Here is a 12,961-nt window from a genome sequence, read left to right as displayed (position 1 = left end):
AATAAATTGTTCATGTGTTGAACTCCTTTTTGTGTATTAGTAATGTAAATAATAATATACATTTTCTGAAAGGGTTTTGAATATATTTGTACAAGTTTGTGTTGGAATGGTTTTTCTGCAGATTTCCATCAGTTTGGCCTAGGATGAGAGATTATGTAGTTAATTATGACTGCAGCAATATCAACAGCTGGAGTGGCACAAAGAGGAAGTGTGCAAGAAAAACAGCCAGTAAATTGAACTCTTACAATTCCAAGAATTCAGGCTCATAATTTTTTCCTCTCCTTTGCATACAATTACAGTTTCAGTAGATAAACTATTCAGCTGCCAGATTCACGTGGAGCAGGATTTGTAGATGTATTGTAGCAAAGCAGGACTGGGGGAGAAGTCATCCTGCTCTCCTTCCATTTACTTGAGCTGTCAGTGCATGTGCCAAAGTGCTGCCACTTTTACTGGGAGCAGCACATGCATGTACAGTGAGATGCAAGTTTGCAGGGACTCTCTGTAAGCATGTCCTGGGTGAAACAAAATATATCTGTGTTAAATATTGTGGGTGTGTAGAGGCGTTGTGATGATTTTTCTTCTGTGAGCAAGTACATCCACAGTAAGCATCTGTTACTTGTGTTAACTAATATTTTATGGACTAAAACAAACAGAAACAGATACTTTGTCATGACATTTATTTAAAGAGAAGCAAAAAAGGAGATCTGTAATCTCATAACCAGTAGATAACTGTATTCATACCAAATCTTGAAGTATTGTATTTGTAGAAGAGGTGCAGTAGCATTTGTGTGTCTTGAAACCTCAAGACTTTCTCCCTGTAGGGAATCCCTTGACAACAACTGCTGCTTGGTTTGCCATTTCTTCCTTTTGAGATTGTGGGACAACAAGATCATGAAAATAGTCTCCAAATTATTAAAATATACACTTAAAATATCTAGTGTTTTAGTTGGACTTTTGTTTTAATTGCTGTTTCCTACTATTTTGCTGTGGGTGTGACACTTGTCATTTTACCTCCGTGTAGGTTTACATGGAGATCATGGCTGTTCTGAAACACGATGACCAGTCCAGCAGGAGACTCGAGGACAGTGCATCTGATCTGAGCCAGCTGAGCACACAGACTGTGTTCTCCATGCTCGATCATCTCACCCAGTGGGCGAGACACAAGTTTCAAACACTCATTGCTGAGAAAAATGTTGGCAAGTCTAGCAAAGATAGAAGTGATCTAAAAAGTGAGGGATGCTTATTTTATTTAAAATTGCATTTATATTATTCAAAGAAGTATTTCTTTATGTTTGCAGCTTCACATTATGACCATTTGCAAATGCTGTATTAGTATAATATGTAATCTCTTTTATGATTTCCACACCTTCCACCCCAAATGGATTGTTCTGAATGCTTGTTGCAAGAAATACAGATATAAAATTTGAACAATGAAATGTTAATTTCCTGATAGTTTCCTAAACATTCAGTTTAAATGAATATTGTATTATATTACATGCATAATATTATATATAATATGTAGTATTCTATGCTGTCTTGCAAGATGTAGAAAGTTCACCAGAATAGTTTTAAATTAATTTTTGTTGACAGAAGAGAAAACCACGTTCTTTAATTTGTACAGTTATCTCACTAAATTGATAAATGAGTTAATTGAATTTTGATGCATAAGGTATTCTTAAAAATGAAACCTCAATTCACAAATTTTTTAATATGTCTTTTTTTCAACAGCATCAAGTGAGGACTATGGAGAATATCAAAATGTCACACGTTTTCTAGACCTCATTCCCCAGGATACACTGGCTGTGGCCTCCTTTCGTTCCAAGGCTTACACAAGGGCTGTGATGCACTTTGAATCATTTATAACAGAGAAGAAACAAAATATCCAGGAACATCTTGGATTTCTTCAGGTACTGAAGTTCTTTTTGGCTTTTGTTTTTTATTTTAAGATGAAAATGTGTATGATGAATAAAGCTTGGTTAAATTCTTTGTGATGGGAAGAAGAAAAGATTTATTTAGGCACTTGTTGAATGCAAATGTTTAGTCATCTGTCTTTCAACAATATTTAGTTCTTTCTCTTACTTGGCATGCTTTTTATATGAAAAGGAATTTATAGCTTTGCACTGTAAAATAAAAGACTGTAAATTCATGAAAAATAATTAAATGTTGGTAGTGTAATATTTATTGCTTTGAAGTTGGCTCTATGCTTTTTCCCAGAAAATACAGCCAACTATAATAACCAAACCAAACAAAACAACAACAAAAAACAAAAACAAAAAAACCCCCCACAAAACAAAAAAACAAAACAAAGCCAAAGCACATTTGAAGAAATTCCAAGTGACTTATTCTAAAGTAGAAAAAGAGCCAATGCTAAAGTTGTTGCAAGTTATAGTAATTATTTTCAATAAGTATTTTCACCTGTGGGATGATCCTGTTTGTGGTTCCCTATGGTTTATATTCCTCAGTGACATATGTGCAATTCTCTTTGAATATAGAAATTGTATGCTGCTATGCACGAGCCAGATGGAGTGGCTGGGGTGAGTGCCATTCGGAAAGCAGAGCCATCTCTCAAAGAACAAATCCTTGAACATGAAAGTATTGGCTTGTTAAGAGATGCAACAGCCTGCTATGATAGGGCTATCCAGCTGGAACCTGATCAGGTAAATAAAAAACTTTTTTTTTTCTTTTTTAATAAATACTATTATTTTTAATCTTAGCTCACAGACAACTAAGGACTAAGGCAAAAAACCGACTTCAGAATATTTAAATAAAATGGGAATTTTAAGTGTTTATTGTGCCAGCTGCTAAATAATTATTGCTGTTGGAAGTGGCTTATGAACTGAAACAAATCTCTTACTGGGTTTTTTGAATGATCATTTATTTTATGGTGCAATTATTTATGCCTTTTTTTATTCTAAAAAGCACACAAATGGGCATATTTCTGTCTTCAGATTGCCATGAATTTCATTAATGTGTATGTGGGGTTTTCATTTGTTGTTTTGGTTTTATTTCCTCTTTCTAGATTATTCACTATCATGGTGCAGTGAAGTCCATGTTAGGCCTTGGTCAGTTATCTGCTGTAATAACTCAGGTCAATGGAGTGCTTGCAAACAGGTACTGTAAGCATCTAATACACAGTTCATTTGAATAATGGTATAAATCTGTGTCTCAGTAGCCATTTCTGCTCATTATCAAACATTTGAGGCTTATTAAACATAATTGAATTAGCAATGTGAAGCTAGAAAACTTTGAGTGCTTTATCTCTAAATTATTTATTTCAAGAAGTCCAGAAATTTTCATAGTTCTTGTCTGCACTGTAAGCAGTGTTGGTATGTGCTTTAATTTCTTGGATAGAATTTTTGCATTGTTTCACGTCACTGATTCCATTGGTATTTTTAGTCTAATAGGTAGATAGATTAAAAGCTGGTAGTTTTTGATGTATACTGCAGAACTTAAATGCACTCTCTGGAGGTTGTGTTTGTGGGATCATGTTGTACAGCTCTTACTTGTTATCAGTGCATGTCCTTTGGTTTTACTGGCTATCTTTAGAAGCAAGCTTATCTTGCCTCTTTTCAAGTAAGAGAAATTTTATGTAAAGAACACTTGCTAATATAATGTAGGATTAACATACTGAGAGGAGACAGCACAAAATTGTATTGCCTTTGTTTTCTTTTAATAGGTCTGAATGGATTTCTGAATTGAACACTTACAGAGTGGAAGCAGCCTGGAAACTGTCACAATGGGATTTACTGGAAAATTATTTGGCTTCAGGTAAGTTTTCATTACATAAAAGTATTAATACTTCATTGAATTTCTGAACAAATGTATGTTTTAGTTTAATCATCTTGAATCAAGGGGCAGCTGTTGTCTGTTTAGGATTTTACTAACTGGAAGGTTGTTTCTGACTGTGTTCTGGATTTTGTAACTGTATTTGATTGTACACTCTTTGAGCAGAAGTTTCCAGTGCTTGTATCTTTTGAGTCTGTTTGGCTGGGTGGATTGTAGAGTTGAATTATACACTGTTACTAACATGCAATTACTTAGTTCTGAGAAAAAGTTATTTTTCCAGTGGTATGCTAAGACAAATAAGCATGTTTAGGTTAAGCTGCTTAAAGAAGCAGAGTCTTCTTTTTCTTCCCAAAGATGTGAAGTCCACTACTTGGAGTGTCAGACTGGGACATTTATTATTATCAGCCAAGAAGAAAAATGAAGCAGCTTTTTACGAGACGCTCAAGGTTGTTCGAGCAGAACAGATTGTGCCCCTTTCAGCAGCAAGCTTTGAAAGAGGATCCTATCAGCGAGGATATGAACACATTATCAGGTTTCTCATTTTCATATCACCATTTTTAAATTCAGAAATGATATAATCAAGTATGCAGCAGCAAGAACTTTGCATTTTTATAGTAAATGGTACATTTTTGTCACTTTTTTTTTTATATTCATCCAACTGAAAGCCTTTGATTAATTAAGAACTTATATTTATCCTCCATGGAAAACATTCATAATAAAACTATGTGATATAGTCTTTCCAAATCAGCTAGCAAGCAAATGTAAACATCAGGTAATAAAACCCAGCAATTTATTTCCATGCTTGAAGTAGTACAAATAGGCCAGTAACTCCATTAACTTAAGAGCATTGCTTTTCATCTGTATGGAGACAGAAAAGCACTCCCTTTTTTATCAAGCAAGAAGTAAACCCTAACCCATTTCTTTATTAATAAACTTTTAATTTGGCTGCAGTAAACTAAAAAGTGAGTAGCCTTTTTGAATAAAAAGACTTAATACTTCCTCTGCACTGTAAATGCATCCTTATGGCAAGATATTGGCTGAAGCCAGCTGAAGTGTGTGTTTTAGTTACATCTCCATTCTATTTTCAGCTGGTAGTTTCTGCAGTGTTGTTTGAGAAATGAAGTTTGGGTATTGAGAAAGAAGTGTTTCAAAGTTGTTTCCTTTAACGGCTGATCCAGGCTCCTTGGAAGCCTTTCAAGGATCACTTTTTCACTGTCAGATGTACCCACTCCTCTCTGCCAGTGAGAACTGGGACATTTGCAACCACTCAGCTTTCCATCTTTACAGTGATAGAAACAGGAATGGTATTTTAATGTAAATGGAATAACTTCACTTTAAGTAAAAGTATATTGCTTTTAAAATGGGATTTATTGAAAATGTCAGACTTTCTGAAGAATTGTTGCTGAAAATAATGGATAGAAATACTCTTTCTAAAGATTGAGTTCCTCTCTGATCTACATTGTCTCGCTGTTCAGCACTTTGGCAAAGGAATATTGATGAAAAAACTAATCAGTTTATAAATTCTTGATTTTGTGAGCTTGCTTTTGCTGCATTTTTGCTTTTTAGAATAAATCGTACTGTGTGACATTATTTACAGGGCCAGCTTTTAGAAAGAAAATTACAAAATTTTGTAAAATTTGCATGTATCTCAAACAGCAATCAATTTTCACCAGTTTTTTGCCTTTGTTTTGCTAACACAGGTTGCATATGCTGTGTGAGTTGGAACACAGTATTGGGCCAATGTTTCAGCAACCAGATGGTGACCACAGTAGAGATTCCCTGAACTGGTGTGCTCGTATTGAAATGACCCAAAACTCTTACAGAGCAAAAGAACCCATTTTAGCATTGAGAAGGGCTTTGCTTAGTCTCAGTAAAAGGTGAGGACATGACTGTTTCTTGTCTGTGTTGTATTTTCAGTAATACTCTGGGTTTCCATATGTGTATTACAAAAGGGAAGATAAAACTCTGGGAATTTGTTGTAGACAGAAGTAGTCCTCCAATATTATGTACCTTCAAAATAAGGAGGAGAAGTGATGTCTAAAGGAAAGAGAAGCAAGAAACAAGGAGAAAGTGTATTTTTTTTCTAGTTCTAAATGGAAGAAAAGGTGAAACAAATGTATTAAAATAGTTTTAAATTATCCTTATGTAGTATGTAACTTCTTGAGAAATTCAACTTGTGTTTCAATGCATTGTGATTTTTACTTCAGATTTTAAAGTAGCACTCAAAATAGAAATGTTTCATTTTCTGCAAAAATGTCCCTGCAGCCAGGATTACAGTGAGCTTGTTGGTCAGTGTTGGCTCCAGAGTGCCAGAGTTGCAAGGAAAGCTGGGCATCACCAGACTGCCTACAATGCTCTGCTGAACGCTGGGGAATCAACACTCTCAGAACTTTATGTAGAAAGAGCAAAGTGGCTCTGGTCCAAGGTAAGGAAAACAAAAATGGAATTTAATTTCCTACATGCAAGAAAATAATATTTTGAGGGTTTTTTTCAAGAAAAAGAAGACACGCAATCAGCATATGTAAAGCAAGATATGTCAGCTGGGACTATCAACACATTGCAGCTGATCATCCAGGTGCTGGTCAGCCCTGTTCTGTATCCACTGGCCTTCCTGACACCTTCGTATAAAACTAGTGGATTACCTGCCTCTGTCAACACAGCCCAGGCAAATTTAAATTATCTGAATAGCAGACCTCTTCTTTCCTTTTAACTAATAGCAGTAGGCAGCAAACATGAGAGAAATTGTTGTGGTACACCTAAAGGCTCAACAATGCTGAGATAATGAGGAAATACAAGAAGCATTTGCAGTCAGTAATATTCAGTTACCACAGCCAGAATGGCCTAGAACACATTGGGACACAGAGCTTTGCCTTAATAACAACTCTAAGAGGGAAGTTTTGCATCTCTCTTATTTGAAGTATATAAAATGTTTTCTGTCTTTCCCTTAGGGTGAAGTTCATGAAGCACTAATTGTTCTCCAGAAGGGGGTTGATTTATGCTTCCCTGAAAATAAAGCACCCAGCAATAGCAAAAATCAGCTTATCCATGGTCGGGCAATGCTGCTAGTGGGCAGATTTATGGAAGAAACTGCTAACTTTGAAAGCAATGCAGTCATGAAAAAGTATAAGGTAATCTGGAATACTACTGTTAACAAAGCAGGAGCTTTGAATAATAATGTATTCCTTAAGTAACTGTTGTTCTGCTCCTGATGATGTCAACCAAGAATAACATAAATGGGATTAAATAGTGCATCGATGTGTAGCAGCTCTTCTTGTAAAGATTTACCTGTCTTAGCCAGGTTTAATGTAACACATCAGTACAGGGAAGATTACAGTTCATATAATTCTTTTAAAACAAACGGGTTACAGAAGCATGGCTTTGTTCTCATGCTTGCATAGATTAGAATTCCTCACTAAAATGTGGAGTACTCCAAATACACAGAGCTGCCTTAGTGATCCATTGCACTACTCTTCAGTGTTATTTCTCTCTCTGGTAGTGACTTGTAATTGTGATTTAAATGTGCTTCCAGTCTCTGAAGAATTAGGACAAGGGACAACTGGTATGATCTTCTTAAACAGCACTGCATGCTTCATCTTGTAATGCCTGTGAAATACTTTTTGGCATTGATTAATATTGCCTCCTAAAGCAATAGGAGAGGTAGATGTTTGTGCTTCTTTAAAAGCTGCATGTCTCCTGTCCAAGTTTTGGCCTTTGATACAGTTAATAGTTACTACTGTCTTACTAAATAACATACTTCTGTAAAAGCTATTTAGAGAAAAATGTAAATGTATCAAATCAAATGAAGGTAGAAATAATGTAAACAAATGAAATTTCAGCAAATTCTATGAAAATAGTAACACTCAGTACTCTGCTAATATTGGCACAGGAAAGAAGCCAGTGTTACTAGAGAAGGGATGTGCCTCTCACCAATTATTTATTTTCTAATGCATGTCACACCATTTTCTGTTTTTCTTTTAAACATCATGATTTAGAAGGAAAACAGAAATGTGAAAAATATGGAATCATAGATTCATTAAGGGCAAAAAGATCATCGAGTCCAACTGTTAACATCGTGCTGTTTCACTCTTCAAAAAGCTCTAAGAAACTCAGTACTGTCAGGAACCTGATTTTAATGCATCAGGTTCGGGAATCTCATATCATTCTGTCTTAAACTGTCTGTCTCAAAAACCAACAGGTATTTTAAAAACAGACTTCTAGTTTGTAGAGGCAATTCTCTGGAGGCAAAATTAGAATTTTTGGAGTTACACGGTTAACAATTAACAATTTTTTTGCCTGTAGTCAGCACTATGTAACCAATACTAGATTCTTGTTTCTTGAGAATATTTTTTTAAATTTTTTTATTTGAAGTTAGCATCCTCTCAGAAGTAATTATCTCATTTTGATTTTGTTGCAGGATGTTACAGTTTTCTTGCCAGAATGGGAAGATGGACATTTTTATCTTGCCAAATACTATGATAAATTAATGCCAATGGTAACTGACAACAAGATGGAAAAACAAGGAGATCTGATCAGATACATAGTTCATCACTTTGGGAGGTTAGAGGGGAAATTTGCTTACTTTCTATAAAAGGATGATAATTATACTGGGAAAAACATTTTTCTAGGAATATATTGTCTTTCACCAATTCAGACTGACTCCAATTTTTATCCACTATTGTAAAACAAAATGCCACATGCTTCCTTTTTGTTTTCTTACATAATTAATTTTACTTCTGACTAAGCAATTGTGTCTTTTGTCAGACAGTTAATTATTTAATCTGTGGTTTTGAGTAATAAAAAAAACCCTTTGTATATTTTTTGGTTGTTGCAGATGCATTAAAATGCTGACATAAATTTCTAAAGTTAGAATGGAATATTAAACAAATGAGAATGTAAAATTTATATTACTTCTAATATACATTAACATACTTTGATTTAAACATGTAATCACAGGTCTCTACAGTATGGAAACCAATTCATCTATCAGTCAATGCCAAGAATGCTGTCTTTATGGCTGGATTTTGGAGCAAAAGCATATGAATGTGATAAAGGTAGAACTTTTATTCCCAGTACATAGTTCCCATGTCATTCTTTTGAATAGTTGATTGAAAGAGCAGTGAAGTATATTTACTGTTCTTTGTTTAGATTTATTGCCTGAGATTATATGGAAACAAGAAAGTACTACTATTCTTGTAAAATACAGGATGTTAATATGCAGGAGAGTGTTAATTATTTTAATTAATCCTCCATAATTTTTTCAAGTCTATAATGAGACAGCATTGTTCATTGGGGAACTGAAGTCATTAGATACAGGAAAAATCCTTGCATGCCCCTGATCACCACTTTTAAGGTGCCTCATGAGTGATGAGTAGTAGTTTTGTATGCACTTGCTACAGTAAAGTCTTAGACTTTGGGGCTTTTTTTTCAATTTGTTTTGGTTCCAGTCTTTTAAGGAATTTACTGAAAATTTCCGCCTCATTTTAATGAAATGAAGGGGTAAAAAATCTTGTAGGCAGCAGCATAAAGGCGTGTGAAACTAACACCATAGATATACTTTAGGTGGTAGATTTTGGTACAAATGAAAATTGCAAACATTGCTTGCAGGTCTGGAATGAAGCTTTACAGTAGGAGCTTTTTTGTTGCCTTCAATTTTTTTGGCTTATAAAACTGCCAACAAAATATAATTCTATAGCCTTGATTTAAATGACTTTTCATTTCCAGTGGGGAGAACCAAGAACATAGTCTTTTCATTTTTCAGCAGGTCGTTCAGAACGTGTTCAAATGAAAAATGATCTGGCTAAAATAAACAAGGTTATTACAGAGCACACAAATCACCTGGCACCTTACCAGTTCCTGACAGCCTTTTCTCAGCTCATCTCCCGAATCTGCCATTCTCATGATGAAGTCTTTGCAGTTCTGATGGTGATTGTTGCTAAAGTGTTTTTAGCCTATCCACAGCAAGCAATGTGGATGATGACTGCTGTGTCCAAGGTACCTTGATATGACAGCTACACCTGTATTTAGTTTGCAAAACTGTTTTTCTCAGGAATGTAATATAACCTATGTTACTCTAAGCTGATAAGAAGGATTTGAGAGTTTCATTTGTTGTGATTCAGTGTTGTAAAAGAGGATATCAATGCCATCATTGCAAATTATTTTATTGCAGTTTTAATTCAGATATTACAGTTTAAATGTTCCAAAATGGAATGCTAATATGCATCCAAACTTGTATGGTGTATTAGGAAAGGAAATTTGAATAACAAATAGCTGATGAATTGTGTCGTTATGGGCAACAGATTTTGTTGCATTTACTAATTGTGCTATAGTACTTACAGTCCTATAATTAAAGAATCAACTTAGATAGATGCACAATTAATTACTTGGCAGAAAGGTCATTCCAAAGCAGACTGGGAAACGTGCTGCATACTGTATCTTTAGGCTGATGAAATAACATTCAGCATACACTGACATATTCTTGAATATTGGCCTTTATGTTATGTTATGTTATGTTATGGGACTCCCGAAAATGGTTTCAGAAGTACCCCCCACACACTCACCAACAGTACCACTTCAGCTTTTCAATTGAAGCACATCCTTCTCCAGATATTTAATATGATAAGCAATAAATGGAGAAAGAATATTAATGACTGGGGGGAGATTCTTCAACTCATTGTTTGATAAATTTTAACTTTCCTTTTTGTTCCAGTCCTCTTACCCTATGCGTGTCAATAGATGTAAGGAAATTCTAAACAGAGCTATTCACATGAAGGAATCTTTAGGAAAATTTATTGGAGATGCCACACGCCTTACAGACAAGCTGTTAGAACTCTGCAACAAACCGGTACTTACAAAAATAAACAAATTAATGCATGTTGTAGGATTATTCAAGAATGTCATACAAAAGCTGCTTCTGGGTGCTTTCATTAGCTAATTTATATTAATTTTATTAATAATATTTTGTTCTATTAATAATTATCATATATCAATATTATATTATTATTAATTCATAATATTACTGCAGTTTCTGCTAAACTGCAGTAAATTGTAAAATAGCTCTAAATCAAGAACACCATAAAATATTTTAGCACGTAATGGCTTGTTTAACAGTGCATGGGCTTTACATTGTTTTGTACTTTCACATATCATTACTTTTCAGAGTTTTTTTTTTTTCATTATTCTGTATTTATATTCAAAGTGAAAAATAAATCTGTCATAACAGCCAGATATATTTACTTCCTGATTATTTAATTTGAAATGTAGCTTGCTGTTCTTCTTATTACAATCAGCATTTATTATTTTAATCTATTATTAGTTAATGTGAAAGGGCAGCGTTATTTTAAGTGTTAGTTAACTTTAAATGTTATTTCTAACTTTGATTTTTTTTTCCAAGGTTGATGGAAACAGCTCGACATTAAGCATGAATATCCATTTCAAAGCACTGAAAAGATTAGTAGAAGAGCACACATTCAGTGAAATTCTCATTCCCTTACAATCTGTAATGATACCAACTCTTCCTTCAATTCCTGGTACCCATGCTAACCATGACCCTTTTCCTGGCTGCTGGGCCTACATTGCAGGCTTTGATGATACGGTAAGGCTCTCGTTGGCACCTGCTGTTTCACTTCATATTAAACAAACATAGCTGCAAATACCTCTCTGTTCTCTAGAAGTGGGAGGAAGGAGTAGGAAATTCCATAATTACTTTTATGGAAGCTGAGTGGATTCTGTCACAGCAGCCTGTGGCAGGTGTGGCCTCTTGGCAGACAGACAAGTTTTGGTGTGAGGTTAATGTGCCGCAGCACCATGGAAGTGCTAACACAGTTGGTTGCAGTGGTTTATTACAATTACACGTTTTATCTTGGGTAATCTGATACAGATGTTAGTAAAGAATTTAATTTTTCTTTAGGTGGAAATTCTTGCCTCACTTCAAAAGCCAAAAAAGATCACCTTGAAAGGTTCAGATGGAAAATCTTACATTATGATGTGCAAGCCAAAAGATGATCTAAGAAAAGACTGTCGGCTCATGGAATTCAACTCCCTTATTAATAAGGTTTGATAAATGAGACAATCAGGTGCATTATATTTATTGACAGGGCAGAACACTGAGCTGTCTGACAAAAAAAAGCCAATTTAGCTTGAGATAAAACTCACTGGCAGAAAAGTAAACTGGTTCAAAATACCTTATTGCAGCAAAAACTAGTAGCAATTGGTACTGTATGACTTCTTACAGACTTGTGAAAATACTAAAAAATTTCAATATTCTGCCAAAACAATTGCTTATTCCAGCAAAAACAGATAGGATAGATTATTTATAATAAAAAATAAAACCTGCAGACTTTCTGCTGTCATGCTTAATATTTCTTATTTAGTAATTTCTAATATATTTTATAAAACATAAGTAAATTAATCTTTTCATACTAAGGTGTTGCCATACCTCTTATTTTAGTTCTATTTGCTTTTCAGAAATATGCTTAAGGTTAAGGTGCCATGTCTTCATTGTGAGGTTAAAGCAAATGACAGCATCTCTGAAACACTAAAACATTTATTTCAAATATTGCTTTTAAGGGATTTAAGCCATGTACAAGTTACACAATTTGAGTATTTTATTGCAAAATCCTCTTTTTAAAACTTACTTTGGAGAGCAGATGCACATTTTGCTTTAATTTTATCTGCTGCAGACTGTGAAGCTTAGATTTATAAATTCTAGATTGTGTGATTGAAAAGTAGTTATAGATAGAATGTAAATGCTATAGATCCATTATGATCCTATCTGTGTTATGTGTTAATCTCATTTTCCTTTTGTGAATAGTGCTTAAGAAAAGATGCAGAGTCCCGTAGGCGAGAGCTCCATATCCGCACCTACGCAGTGATTCCGTTAAATGATGAATGTGGCATAATTGAGTGGGTGAATAACACTGCTGGTCTTAGAAATATCCTGATAAAACTTTATAAGGAGAAAGGTAAAGAAATAGATTTGACTATAGTCAAAATTTTTAGATATTTTTAAAGGGCTTGTATCTTATTAAGTAAATGAAACAAATGGCAAGAGTCAGGGATTCTAGGAAGATGTAGTCACATATATTTTTATCTATCTGTAATATATTATTATTCATATGTGTGGTAGACTTTTGCTCTAAAATGGAAGAGGGTTGGTGCTTGGAATGAATAATTCCTT

The 12,961-nt window shown here is 34.4% G+C and overlaps 1 protein-coding gene across 2 annotated transcripts in view; it reads left to right on the top strand.

Moving 5' to 3' along the window:
- ATR (ATR checkpoint kinase) overlaps positions 1-12,961 on the top strand; it is a 39,201-nt gene that overhangs the window by 21,249 nt on the left and 4,991 nt on the right. The window contains exons 27-42 of one of the 2 annotated variants that reach the window (XM_014877919.2): positions 1,022-1,229; positions 1,729-1,907; positions 2,493-2,657; positions 3,020-3,111; positions 3,677-3,768; positions 4,141-4,318; positions 5,487-5,663; positions 6,052-6,211; positions 6,735-6,914; positions 8,201-8,343; positions 8,740-8,837; positions 9,548-9,777; positions 10,493-10,627; positions 11,177-11,377; positions 11,693-11,836; positions 12,596-12,746. In XM_014877919.2, coding sequence (XP_014733405.2) covers positions 1,022-1,229; positions 1,729-1,907; positions 2,493-2,657; positions 3,020-3,111; positions 3,677-3,768; positions 4,141-4,318; positions 5,487-5,663; positions 6,052-6,211; positions 6,735-6,914; positions 8,201-8,343; positions 8,740-8,837; positions 9,548-9,777; positions 10,493-10,627; positions 11,177-11,377; positions 11,693-11,836; positions 12,596-12,746 — 2,533 coding nt within the window. Of the gene's footprint in view, positions 1-1,021; positions 1,230-1,728; positions 1,908-2,492; positions 2,658-3,019; positions 3,112-3,676; positions 3,769-4,140; positions 4,319-5,486; positions 5,664-6,051; positions 6,212-6,734; positions 6,915-8,200; positions 8,344-8,739; positions 8,838-9,544; positions 9,778-10,492; positions 10,628-11,176; positions 11,378-11,692; positions 11,837-12,595; positions 12,747-12,961 lie in introns of both variants that reach the window. The other variant, XM_014877918.2, reaches the window with a different exon arrangement.

Source organism: Sturnus vulgaris, chromosome 10 (assembly GCF_052056855.1).
Source record: "Sturnus vulgaris isolate bStuVul1 chromosome 10, bStuVul1.hap1, whole genome shotgun sequence".
Classification (NCBI taxonomy): Eukaryota; Metazoa; Chordata; class Aves; order Passeriformes; family Sturnidae; genus Sturnus; species Sturnus vulgaris.
Note: the sequence above shows the minus strand (reverse complement) of the source record. Positions and strands in the feature narration are given on the sequence as shown.